Here is a 13,841-nt window from a genome sequence, read left to right as displayed (position 1 = left end):
AACATGTGACTCTTTCTGTTTTCCTCACATACCACTATTTGAATTTATCTTGGTCACTTATTTGTGTGTTTACATTTTCTCCTCCCTTCCACCATGCTTGTGAGAATTAAGCTCCATGACAGCAAAGCCCCTCACCTACCTTGTTCCCTTGTTTCCCCTGCACTGCCTCACACATCACCTGTGACTAACCAACAATTGCTGAGTGAATGTGTGACCATTCTGGACACTGAACAAGGTATTTCTAAATACTACAAGGGTAAATGTAGGTGAGAAATTGACTGCTACACTGCTCACTGTCCTGTATGTAATGCCACACCCGTATGAGAAATGTGTTCTAGAATGCAGCATCAGGAAAACTTCTGTGAAGAACCTGCTGTGCCTCTTCCTTTCCCCATATTAGAGCTGTCACTAATGGTTTCCATTTTTGATTTGCCCTGGCTGTTAGGAAGTGGAAAGCCAAATTTCAAACCCAGGACAGCAATAGTGGTTGTTCTAACAGTCCCTTCCTCTGGTTTATTTCCTACTTTTGTTATGGGAAGTATGGTAGTGAGATTTGTTATGTCACCTCCGTTTTTTTTTTGGAGAGAAGTATGATTTAAATGAAAACATTGAAAGGGTTGACATCTAGTGTTGACTTGCAGCAATGTGATATTGGATGGGAGCTTTCTGGCCATAAGGGTTCAGGTGGTAGTGTGAGCTTTGTTGTTGTTAGGGGTTTGCTGTGATTCATATTTGTGGATTCCCTAAGGTTACTTTAATTAGGACTTACTTGGCTAATCAGAGCCCAACCCTCTGGGCTGTCAGGCTTATTTGTATTTGTTGACTTGACAAGTGTCACTTCAGAGTTATGAGCCGAAGAGCTGCTGCATCTTGAGAGTTTGTTATTCTCTTCCTGTCTCAGGAGTGGAAGAAAGATGCCTTTTAGTTTAGGCTTAAAATGCTATGCCTTGATCTTAGGCTAATTCATGAACCACACCCTCCTAAGGGAACTGTTCAAAGGAACTGTTCTTAATTGTTGTTTAGATCTGGGGATGGTTCTGAAGTTTATGGAGCATAATAGATAATGCTTCTCCCTAGTATGACAAAATTAAAATGTAACTCTTTTGAAGTCCAGAATGTGTTGGTATTTTAATTGATTAGTTATTTTATATATTTTGCTTGTAGCAATAGCATTCATAAAATAGCAATAGGGAGAGCATACATCAATCCATTATTATTGAATGTTTTGATGCTTGTACTAAATCGATGTTGATGGTGTAAAGAATATATACATGGCTAATTCATGAGGACATCATAGTGGACAAATCTCTTTGAATAGTTAAAGTATGCTTTTAAAACAGCCCTCATGGCTTATATGCAGTGTGGAATAATGCCACTGTATACAAGAATTGTACCTTAATTTAAAATTTTCTCTCAAATAATCATTGTAATTAAGTATTACTGAGAAATTTGATACAAAATTAAATTTTAATTTTTGATAATAATTTAAACATTGGTACAAATAATTTTGAAGAAGGTGCATAGAGGAAAATTTTTTGCAAGCTATTCTCATCCAGGAAACAAAAGTCTGAGTCTTTTGTTAACCAAATCCAAGCATACATACATACATACATACAGAAATCCTGTATGACATTGATTTTTTTTTTTTTTTTTTTTTTTTTTTTTTTGCGGTACGCGGGCCTCTCACTGTTGTGGCCTCTCCTGTTGTGGAGCACAGGCTCCGGACGCGCAGGCTCAGCGGCCATGGCTCATGGGCCTAGCTGCTCCGCGGCATGTGGGATCTTCCCAGACCGGGGCACGAACCCGCGTCCCCTGCATCGGCAGGCGGACTCTCAACCACTGCGCCACCAGGGAAGCCCGATATTGATTTTTAAGATTAATCTGTTGAAATACAAGGTTACCCACACTAATGTGGGTTCAATTTTTTTATATGAAAATTAGGACTTACATAAAGATTTATTAATTTGTGGTTAATTAATTTGTGAAGATATTTTATGAAAGTCCATAGTACTTATAAGTAATAATATCAGTATAAATAGTACTTATAAATAATAATATAATCTTGTATGATGTAAAATATAATAATATAATATACAGAAGCTGTGTTTACATATAACTTCATTAGAACATCTATTTATCCAATATTTTGCCTATGACCTTCTTTTCAGCATAACTTAAACCACTATAGTCAATGGTAATTTTAATTTAAGCTACTGTAAGATCACTGTTAAATATGTATCATAAAGTTTGGGGCATTTACCAAGCATATTTGAAAGTGAGATTTACCTTGACTTATTCTGTCTGGAATGTCCTTTCATTAGGATGAGTAGCAAAGATTGGTATGGAGTAACTGAAGGTATACCAGTCACATAATTTACTAGTAATTATTCGTTCAGAAGTATTAATAATACCTTGCCAGAATTTTAAAAGACCCCTGGAGATTTGGAAGGGAAAAATTATAAGGAGGACACATAAACTATCATTTAAAATCCGTAGAGATTGTCTTTATTTGCCATATTTTCAATTCAAAAGCAAGAAACTTTTCTATTCCACTTCGACAGTGCTGAAGGCTTGAAAGTCTTTTGACTCATTGTTTGTGCATATCCTGGTGTGCTGGCCAAGATAAGAAAAATCCAGGGTCTGGAATCCAGGAAAGTTCATTATGGAAGTCAGATGGTTACTGATTCATGAACCAAATGCTGTGCGTTTATCTGGGTTCCAGGATGAGTAGCCTGTTATAAAAGGAGCAATCAAGAGCTTCTGCCATGAGCACTGAGGGCCGTCAATCTCAAGTGAGGCCAACGGTATTTCTGGAACTTTGTGTAATCAAGACTTGATAACAAAGGTTAATTTTCACGAAGTGAAATGGGTTGGCTTCTCTGACATTAAAACTGAATTCAGAGAAATAATTGTGGGTATCTCGGCAGCTTTTAGGTGTAAGCTCAATTACGTCAGGGAAATCTGGTTTTGTTCCTGACCATGCCCCTCCCTGCTTTTCTTCTCCCTCTTTCAGTACTGAAGCTAATGACACACTTGATGTGTCATAGGTGAATGACAGTCTGTAAATGCCAAGGAGGAAAGAGAGTTAGATGGAAAGCAGCCGTCTTCAGGAGGTAATTGGTAGGCTCAAGATTGCTTATAGCAGAGCACAAAACAACCGTCAGCGGGGGAGATTAAAGAAGTTTCTGTAAGAGGGAAGCAGCTATCTCTTCTTCCCACTTTTCTTCCTTCCACCCTAGTTTTCCAGGATGTAGTCATTGGAGAGCTTACTAGAAATACAGATAGTTTTAAAATTAGTGCCAAAGATCACCTATTTATTTTTTTAAAGCTCTCTTATGCGTTGTGTTTTAGTTTTGACTGTGGCAACAGAAGAAGGTGTGAGAACAGCCTCAGGTCTTTCATTCCTGGGACTGCCGTATGAGTTGTAGGTGGAGGTGTCTTTCCTCAGGACCCCGTGGCCACATGTGGCTCTGCCACCTATCTGCTTTGGTATCTGGGCTGGCAGAGAATGACTGATGTTCTGGGATCCTCCATGGAATTACTGACTGACTTTGTTGGCTGGGTTCCCTGGGGCTACCAGGACTGGCAGGAAGTTCTGAAAATGAAGAGGGAAGTCGTTGGATATAAAATTCATAACTGAAGATTGTCTGAAGGAGATCTTCCTGCTTGAAAGGGGATCGTTTTAAGTGTAAATTTTTGATTCTGTGTGTCTAATTCATCTTGTCTTTGTCGTCTTGTTGACATTATCATCACATCATTATCAGTGAGCAGCTCCCAACGGTGCTTTCTTATCTGCTATGGCTGGCCCCCGGGGGAATCCTTTGTCATCTTGGTGTCCCTTCTCAGTGCACTCACTGAAGCTCCTCCCAACCTTGGGTACGCCCCCTTCATGCAGACTAATTTCCTGATCTTTCCTTCCCTGAATACCACCCACATCTGCTATCTACCATACAGCTCAGTAAGTAGTTGCTCTCCAGTTAAGCGGTGTATGTTAGCTTTGTACCCCAGTCTAGAACACAAGTTCCTTGACAGCCAGGGACAAAGAATAGAGGCGGTGAGGAGACTCACTTTTCCCCTTCTGTATTATTTGAGAATCTTTACATTGTGCATGTATAACCTATTAAAATAATTTTTAAAGATGCATTTCCCTTCCGGGTTTCATATCTTATAAAACACAAGAAGCAAAACTAACAAAAAAAATCATATAGATTCAGCATGGTACCAAATAAATTCCTTCCAGATTTGATAAGTGCCTTTTGCTCTGAAGGGAAGATAAAAATAAATAATAGTGGTAATAGTTAAAAAACAAAACCTGTCTGGCTGAATGCTAATAATAGTGACTTTACTTCATGTGGGGAGCTTCCAGATCAATATAAAAAAGATGTACTGCACATACAAACCAGTGCTATTTACTTAGCAGCTCTCAAATGGGAACAAGCAGACATCAGCTATCAAGTTTCTAGCCTGGAAAAATCCACAAAGGCCACTGAACACAAGACACCATGGGGACATTGTGCAGACAGTTCATAAAAATAACTTGCCCAAACATTTTTGGAAACTGATGCAAGCTGTACTGTGGCTCTGTCTGCTTCCTTTGCTTTATCCAGTAACAACTGAAAAGAGGCCAGGACTATGAGAACTTAGATGCTACAGGAGATACCCAGTATTCACCACAGGGAAAGTACCAATCCAGTGTTACATGAATACACACAACAAACTATAATTCACTCTAATAACCAAGAAGAATGCATCAATCTATTCAGAAATATTTATTGAGCACCTAGTACATGCTGAGCACTCTAGGGAATTCAAACATATATCAGTTATTCCCTAGTTTTAAGAAGTTTGAAGTCTAGCAGTGAAATAATGCTTGTTCAGAACATATGTATTAGTATTATCTGAGAGGTTCAAGGTAATCATTCTGAGGATGGAGAGATCACTTTCAGTTGAGTGATCAGAGAAGGCTCTACTAGAGAGGTGGGCACTTGGAATGGATGTATGATTAAAAAAATTTTTTTATTAAAGTATAACACACACAAAAGTGTACATATCAGGGCTTCCCTGGTGGTGCAGTGGTTGAGAGTGCGGATGCAGGGGACATAGCTTCGTGCCCCGGTCCGGGAAGATCCCACATGCCATGGAGCAGCTAGGCCCGTCAGCTATGGCCGCTGAGCCTGCGCTTCCAGAGCCTGTGCTCCGCAACGGGAGAGGCCACAACAGTGAGAGGCCCGTGAAACCCCCCCCCAAAAAAGTGTACATATCATAAAGACTATAGGCTAACTGAATTTTCACAAACTGAACACATTAGTTATGTAACCAGCACACTAGTTATATAATCAGATAGAATAGTGCAATACTCTAGAAGCTCCCTTTGTGCTCTCTTCCACCATTCTTGGGGGGGGGGAGTAGGATTTTGTTAGATGAATGTAGACAGAAAGAAAATTACTGGAGGAGGGATCAACATGCATAAAGGCATGGAAATTAAAAGGCAAGACCCATGTTTGAGGAATGGGCTGAAGAATTATTTGCTTGGAGTGTCAGCTGGAGAACAGGGTTGGGTTCATGTTGTTGAGCCTTAAATGCCAAGTAAAGGAGGTAAATTTTATTCATTAGCTGCTGAAGGTTTTTGAGCAAGGGAGGAATATTTTGTAAGATTTTTTGATGATGGTTGGTAGTTTATTGGTGACAGGAGAGGTGAGACTAGATATCAGGTGACCGGTTGGAAAGTTTCTATAATATCCAGGTATGAGATAATTTTGGATCTGCAGTAGCAGCTGAGGACAGAGGAACTAGCCATCTACAGATACTATGAAGAGCCAACAAAACTGAATGGCTGTGGATCTTGAGGAAGGAGGAGGAGTCAAAGAAAATTTCCTTCCCTAGAACTAATCAAGAGAAAATTTATTAATTTTCTCAAGTAGTTCATTGTTACTTACTATTTTGTTAAGGGTTAACACAGTCTTTAAATACTGTCTCTCTAAAAGAGTTCTAAAAACTTTCTTACACTATTTGAATAAAACCTTGAGTTATTCTAAGGAAACTCAGAGAAGCAACTGACCTTTCAGACAAAAAGAGTACTTTGCTAGTTGGAAAAGTGGATTGTTTGTCTTTTCAAATTGGTGAATGCTAGAATAAACATTTTGCTGGGAAAAACTGACTCCAAGGAAGACTTTTGAAGATGTCACTGTAACAACAAATTATTGGGTGTTGCTCACTTGCCTGTTTACCCATCCTTCCCTTAAATAATTCTCAATAATCCAGATTTCTGGGTAGGATGAATTAATTTCACTGTATGCTTTTACCAGCAATGTGTTTCTACAGGAAACAAAAAAATTTTTTGAAGAAAGGACAATATTTTTTTCTTTTACAGCTTTTTATATCACTTTGGCCATTTTTTAATTAAAGCTGTCCCCCTCCATTTTCCATCTCTTTCCCTCCAAAGCAGTGGTTTATGGACTCCACAAATAATTATTGAGCACCGGACATGTGCTTTGATTTTTCTATAACATCTTTCAAAGTCTGTTCTTAACTATTTGTGTTTCTGTACAACCAGCACGTTATTCTTTAGAAGCGGTTTCTTTTCTGTAGTTTCTGATGTGCGTGGTTGTTCCCAGATACTGGGATCTGTGTAGTAAAACATCCTCAGATGTAAGGGAAGTTGCTCTTGAAAGCCGTTGTGTCTGCGGGTGACCAGGAGTGCTTTCTGGGATCAGACGGAAGGAAGGGAACTCTACTTGGGAAAGAGCACGTGGGTGGGAAGAGGAAGGGAGTCCGGGAAGATGAGAGCTGGTGTAGGCTGGACCCCATGCTCTCTCTAGACCTGAGGCTCCATCACCCAGGTAGGCGGGCGCCGATGGTCTGGAGCCTGCCTCTTGCGTCTCTCCAGACCGCTGGACACCCACCTCTGCCACTCCCCCATCAGAAGTTCCAAACTTTTTCTCCAGCAGGGAGAGGAAGGGTGTTATTAAGTTTGAAAGGGAAGTCCCTCCCCCTTCCAGGATTCCTATTGGTCGGGGCCGGCCCCATCCCCGCCACGGTCGCAGGCGGATTGGCTGTGGGAGGGGAGCCGCGCCGCAGGCCCTGGGCCGACCGCCGCCAGGGGCCGACAGACGCCGGGGGCCCCCAGGTGGCAGGCAGGTGGGGCCTGGACTGCCAGCGCTGTCGCCTCCTCTGCGCGCTTGCAGTCCTCAGACTCTAAGGTTCGCGCGCGGATCAGACACGCCGCGCTCAGCGGGAGAGGGACTGCCACGACTTGGCCATGAAGAGCCTCAAGTCCCGCCTGAGGAGGCAGGACGCGTCCGGCCCCGCGTCGTCCGGCGCCGCCGCCGCCGCCAGCGCGGTGAGTCCCGCGGCCCGTGGGCGCCCCGGACTCCCGGAGCTGCCCTCCCGCGAGCCGCGGAGTCCTCCTCTGCTCGGCTTTGCCTCAGAGCGTCCCGCTGGGTCGGCCCCGGCGACTCCTCCTCCCTCTTCTGGCCAGGGCTCCGCGTCAGCCCGGAGACCCTGGGGACCCTGCCCACCGCCGCCCCCGGGCCTCGACGGATCCCTTTCCCGCCCCTCATCCCGGGGTCTCCCAGCTCCTGGCCTTCGGGATTGGATCGCACCCTCTTCCTCAATTCGGTTTTCGGGGTTGTCCCCCATCCCGGCCCTTCCCCGGCGACCCCAGCCCCTCCCTTCTCCCGGGTTGGCCCCCGTATCCCACGCGCGCTCTGACTCGGCGCGATTCCACGGAGCCCAGGCGGGCGCCCCTCTGTCCCCGGAGCTGCGGGCCGGGCGGGGGCTTGGCGCCCCGCAGTCCAGGTGGACAGGGCAATGGACCTGGCGCCGCCCCGCCCGGACTCCGGACCTTCCGTGGGTGAGCGCTGCCGGGCTGGGTGGAAGTCGTGTCCTGGACGCTGTCGCGAGGTCCCTGGGAAAGTTTGATTTCTGAGTGAGGCAGATGGAATCGAGCGTAGTTGTAAAGACAACGCCCCCAATGGGTGGTGACCCTGGAAGTGAAGGTGGTTGTCCTGTGGGACCGTGTAAGTGTCACCTGTGGGACAGACCCGTGTAGACCTCCATTCGGCGCAGATCTGCAGCCCGGCCTCAGTGTGCACGCTAAGAAGTTCTCAGGGCCTCTCTTAAGTTGGCAGGAGAACAGAAATCTTGAGAAACAGCCTGACTGCAGATGTTGGGATTTAGATAATTTGGCAAGTTAGAAGAGTTGGCCATATCACCAACATTCTGTATTATTAGAATAAACGTTATTTTAAAAGTCTTGTAAGAGTCAGAAACGTAAACGAGATGTAATGCTCAAAATGCCTGGTTGCCCATTTGGAGTAATTAAAATGGACCTTAATAAGTTTATATAGGTTTTACCCAATGATTATATGCTTTTTATGAGAATACTAATTAATCTGCTTTGGCTTTTGAGTGAATTCAGAACTGTGCCTTTCTCCCCACCTGACTACTTCTAGGATGATTTTACTTGGACTTAAAGGAAATTGTGGCGAAACTTGGCTCTTTAATTCCCAACTGAAAAAAACAAAGAAAAAAAAGGGATAGCTTCAGATGGCATGATATTTGATGATTTGATATTGTTTAATAAAGCATGAAATTGTTTAATTAGCCCATAGAAGGAATGATTACTTTCACATTATTTTTTAAAATAAAATAATTGGCAGAAACGTCATTTAGCGATATCAGAGGTCACTATAGGTAGTTGAGTTAAAGATACAACTTCTTTGTAGTGCAGGTTGTTTTCAGCTTTAAAGATACACTTTTCTAGGATTATTCACAGTATTATACCCGTTTGGTTTGCACAAGGATTCACATCCCATTTCTAGGTTTGTACACCTTAATTTTAGCCTGTTTCCTCTTCTAGAAATGCAGAGTATTTAGTTGTTATTGGTATTATCAGCATGCCAGTTTGCACTTTATACATTTGGCACATGAAGCGCATCTCTCTGAGCTTAAATCTTCAACATTTGTTACACTGAGCATTCTGTTATTTTTCTTAAAATAACGGCATAAAAATAAAGAGAAATATATGGTATATAAAAAAATAGAATCTACCTGCTTAGAAAAAGTGAACATCTCTCAGTATTAGTTAAATATTCAAATAAATTTTGTAAAATATTCAAATGAAAATAAATGAGTGTGATGACTAATAAAACCAAACCAAGCATTGATAGAGTACAATACATTTGCAAGGGAAATAGATTCCTTCTGCTTTTCAGTCTATAAACCATAATCTCTAATGTCCTATTTGGTCACATGTGTATGTATTGTTATGACTGAGCATCTTTTTTTTAATCTTTTTGCCTTCAAAAATATTTAAATTTTATTTATTTGCTTTTGAATAGGTAACATAGTACATGGCTTAATATTTAAAAGGAACAAAATTATTTACAGCAAAAAACCCCTCTCCCACCTGTGTCCTTCAGTTTTTCTGCCTGCCCCCCACCATTCCTCAGAGGCCAATGGTGTTATCAATTGCTTGCATATCCCTCCAGAGAGAGTTTAGCATATACAAGCAAATATTAATACAAGTATTCACCCTTTATAGAAATGGTAACACATTGTACCCGCTGTTCCATATATTTTTTTAAACTCCAGTGTTTAGGCCCTTTAAGAGCATCCCCATTCGAATCTTTTGCTATAATAAAAAATGCTATGATGAATAAACCTGTATATATTTCAAGTGTGTGTGTGTGTGTGTGTGTGTGTATACTTGTAGGATCAGTTCCTAAAAGTGGGATTGGTGGGTTAAAGGATATGTGCATATGTAATTTTAAAGAATGTTGTTAAATTTCCTCTGTGCGTCATGTACCCAATGTGTGAGCAATTATCACTTCCCATGCTTTTCTTTAAAGTTCGCTCAGATTTTTAAGTTTTGCCAGCCTGATAGGTAAATACGGTATCTCAGGATAGTTTGAATTTGTATTTCTTTTATTATGGGTGAAGTTGAGTATCTTTTCATATTTTTAAAATCTCCTTCCATGTTCTTTTCTGTGAACAGTTTACCCTTTCCATTTTTCTATTTGGTTGTTGATTTCTTTCCTATTCATTTGTATGTACTTTATATCAGGGAAATTAACCTTTTATTTTTTTTTTAAATTAATTAATTTATTTTTGGCTGCATTGGGTCTTTGTTGCTGCACGCCGGCTTTCTCTAGTTGCGGTGAGCGGGGGCTACTCTTAGTTGCAGTGCGTGCGCTTCTCATGTTGCAGAGTACAGGCTCTAGGCGCGTGAGCTTCAGTAGTTGTGGCACGCGAGCTCAGTAGTTGTGGCGCATGGGCTCCAGAGCGCAGGCTCAGTAGTTGTGCACAGGCTTAGTTGCTCCGCGGCATATGGGATCTTCCTGGACCAGGGCTCGAACCCGTGTCCCCTGCGTTGGCAGGCAGATTCTTAACCACTGCGTCACGAGGGATTTTTTAATACTTTTTAATATGAATGTTTTTTCTTAATTGGTTGTTTGTCGTATGACTTTGTTTATGGTGGCTTTTGCTATGCAGAGTGTAGTTATTTTTGTACAATTAAATTTATCAACCTTTTATTTTGTGACTTTTTAAGTTTATGTTATATCTTGGCCTTTCCACTCTACAATATTAAGCTAAAAAAGAGAAAAATCTCCCTGGTTTCATCTAGTTTTTTGTTTGTTGTTTCATTTTTACATTTAACTCTCTAATCCATATAGAATTTATTCTGGTGTAAGGTAAGAGGTATACATCTTGCTTTCTTCTTTCTCTTCCACTTTCCCCTCGTGGCTACCTATTTTGAATCTTAAAGCATTCATTTAATCATCAGGGAAATGATCACGATTTGTACAACTTTGAGAAAAAATGTTAAAATGTGTATTTCATAAATAGTTTTCTTCATGTATTTATTTAAGCTTATCTGGAGACACATTAGAAATAGACTGAGGTATGTAAATATTTTATGGTATTATCATATGTGAAATATAGCATATTAGCTTAACATGCTAAATTATAATTATATGTTATATAAGGCATTTCAAATATTCTGAGTAGTACCGTGGTTATAAATATGTCAATGAGTTTAGAGTTCACTAAATGGGAGTGTGTTTATACACATATAAATAAATATAATTCACAATTATAAGTTGTGCATAGAATATATTTGAGAGTCTTTTACTAGCTAAATCTGGAGATAGCTGCAGCTTTTGATCATAAAATAAGACAATTTTTGTTGTTAGATTTATTTTTAATTACTAAATTGGAGCTTCGGGTTTCTGAAAGGGATAATTAAATGACTGTAGGGATTTCCTTGGTGGCGCAGTGGTTGAGAATCCTCCTGCCAATGCAGGGGTCACGGATTCGATCCCTGGTCCGGGAAAATCCTACATGCCGCAGAGCAACTAAGCCCGAGCACCACAACTACTGAGCCTGTGCTCTAGAGCCTGTGAGCTGCAACTACTGAGCCTGCATACTGCACATACTGAAGCCTGCGTGCCTAGAGCCGGTGCTCTGCAACAAGAGAAGCCACTGCAATGAGAAGCCCGCACACCGCAATGAAGAGTAGCCCCCACTCGCCAGAACTAGAGAAAGCCCACGCGCAGCAACGGAGACCCAAACGCAGCCAAAAAAAAAAAAAAAAATTAAGAGTGGTAATTAAAAAAAAAATGACTGTAAATGCTATTTCAGATCTAGTCAATTATATATACATTCAGTTATGTGTACAGTTATATGTACAGTGAGAATAGGCTTGTTTCATTTTCACCTAGTTCAGATTAGGAAATTTGAGTAGTAATTAAACTGCAAAGCAGTATTGCAAGGAGACATTTTGGAAGGGGGTTCTACTTTAAATTGTACCTATACTGGTAATCTCTGACCTGGGAGGTTCTTCAGTGATTATTTTTGCTGCCCTTTCTTTAGGCTTCTGTTAAAATGGGGCAATGAATTTTATAAATCAGCAACCAAGTATGTTCTAAAGCATCTTCGTAATGTCTCAGCACCCTGAGAAAATTTCGGTATTTCTAAAAGGATTTAGAGTTACAAATATAACAACTGAAAAATCTTTAAAAAACTTCTTTTGGTTCCCACCAAGAGTAGAAGTTTGAGATTATTTAGAAAGCATAAAGGATTAAATATGATTTTAGTTGTGATTTCGAGAATGAAGCATTTGTGTTTTCCACTTAGGGATATGGGCGTGTTTGAAAGGATGTTATTGTTATTCTTATATTGATGATTTTGTGGTAATGTGAAAATTAAGATCACAAATAGTTATGTTTAGTTTAAACTCATGATACTTAATTGAGCGGTGTTTACTCATTTTCATTAAAGATGCCAACCTTTAATTAAAAATGTTTACCTTAATTAAAGCTTTATTCAGACAGTTTCCTAGGGTTACCCCTGCGTTGTATTTCTTGTGGTTCTTGAAGGAAGATCACAATAAAGAAGCCCTCTTTTTATACTTCTGGATTTCAGCCCAGCAGCAGTTTTGCCCAGGTCATCACGCTGACTTTAATTGCTGAACCTTATTATAATACCAAATCAGAAGGGCTGAGTTGCTTTGGTATGTCTTTTAGTACATAATGAGTCCAAGAACTTAAATGATGAGTAGTTAAGCATTTTAATTACTTCTTTTAATAAGAGTGGAGTAATGATTGTGCATTTATTTATTGTGCATCATACACATTTTTCAAGTTTAAAATCATTAGTTTCATAATAAGGCAGTTGCCTTGTTTAGTTTGGGAAACATTTATGGCACACATGAGCTAGGCTCAAGACTGAATTAATAATTAGGTCATCTTTGAAGAAATGGATAATTCCAAGTTGGGAACAGAAAATATGCAAGATGAGCATGGCATCCTTTGTCACACTAGAAGGCAAAGAAGTTATCAAAGATCAGGACTCGAGAGGGAGCCAACTTGAAGAGGCGACCAGTGATGGGGACTGTTTGATCATCAATAAGGATAATGTGGCACTGGACTGAATTCTTTAATAAATCTTTGAGTTCATAATAAAGAACTGATGTGTTCTTTTAAGATCCAGAAAATAAAGAGAAAGAATGAAACTTGGGCTTTTTCTCAGGGTAACCAAATACTCAATAAGGGGAAGTTTCTTTTTTATAACAGGTATTTTACCCCAGCTAATAGATGAAGAAGGGACGATAGAATTAGTATATCACAATTTTACAGCTCCCCATGAATTAATGGCTATAGAATCAGACAGTCATTTATGAGTAGGTACTAATGTCTCAAAAAAAAAGACAGTTGGACATAATTTATCTCCTGATGGAAATATTCGTTTCTACTAAGTAACAGTCTTGCCAAAAAAGCCAAACCTGAATATGACAGGCCTCTAGAGCTAACCACCATTTTACAGAAAATACAGAGGACAGAGAAACATGGGGATGCAATGAGCAAAATTCTAATCATGGGAAACTCTAGAACAAATGGCCTAGTTTTTTCAAAAATACATTATAAGAAGAAGGAAAAAAATGGAGGAGAAATCTAGATATTGAGAGAGATTTAGGAGACATATTAACTAATCACAATGGTAGACTTCATTTGACCCTGATTAAATAATTGTAAAAATAAAAGTTTATAAGACAATTGAGGAAATGTAAACGCCAACTGGATTTGTGTTGATATTATGGAATTATTATTTTAAAAGATTTAAGTGTGACAATGGTAGTAATGGGGTCATGTTTATAAAGAGGTCTGTCTTTCAGGGAAACATTTAAAAGTATACTATTTACAGGTGAAATGGTGTGAAGTCTGGAATTTGCTTCAAAAAATCTGTGGGTGGGTGGGAGAAGTAAGTGGGGGGTATAGTTGAAATAGGATTAGTTGTGAGTTAATAATTATTGTAGCTGGTTGGGTAATGATACTACTGTA

The 13,841-nt window shown here is 40.2% G+C and overlaps 2 protein-coding genes across 3 annotated transcripts in view; one reads left to right on the top strand and one right to left on the bottom strand.

The window, feature by feature from the left end:
- Window positions 1–7,141: 7,141 nt before the first annotated feature.
- Window positions 7,142–13,841, top strand: part of UACA (uveal autoantigen with coiled-coil domains and ankyrin repeats) — an 86,927-nt gene continuing 80,227 nt past the window's right edge. For both annotated transcript variants that reach the window (XM_060153240.1, XM_060153232.1), the window contains exon 1: window positions 7,142–7,339. In XM_060153240.1, coding sequence (XP_060009223.1) covers window positions 7,259–7,339 — 81 coding nt within the window. In that variant the 5' untranslated portion in view covers window positions 7,142–7,258. The remainder of the gene's footprint in view (window positions 7,340–13,841) is intronic.
- Window positions 7,610–13,841, bottom strand: part of LOC132510739 (ubiquitin-conjugating enzyme E2 N-like) — a 34,808-nt gene continuing 28,576 nt past the window's right edge. The window contains 1 exon segment of the mRNA XM_060133454.1: window positions 7,610–7,906. Coding sequence (XP_059989437.1) covers window positions 7,610–7,906 — 297 coding nt within the window.

This window comes from Lagenorhynchus albirostris, chromosome 1 (genome assembly GCF_949774975.1).
Source record: "Lagenorhynchus albirostris chromosome 1, mLagAlb1.1, whole genome shotgun sequence".
NCBI lineage: Eukaryota > Metazoa > Chordata > Mammalia > Artiodactyla > Delphinidae > Lagenorhynchus > Lagenorhynchus albirostris.
The sequence above is the reverse complement of the archived record's forward strand: the minus strand, read 5'-3'. Positions and strand labels throughout refer to the sequence as shown.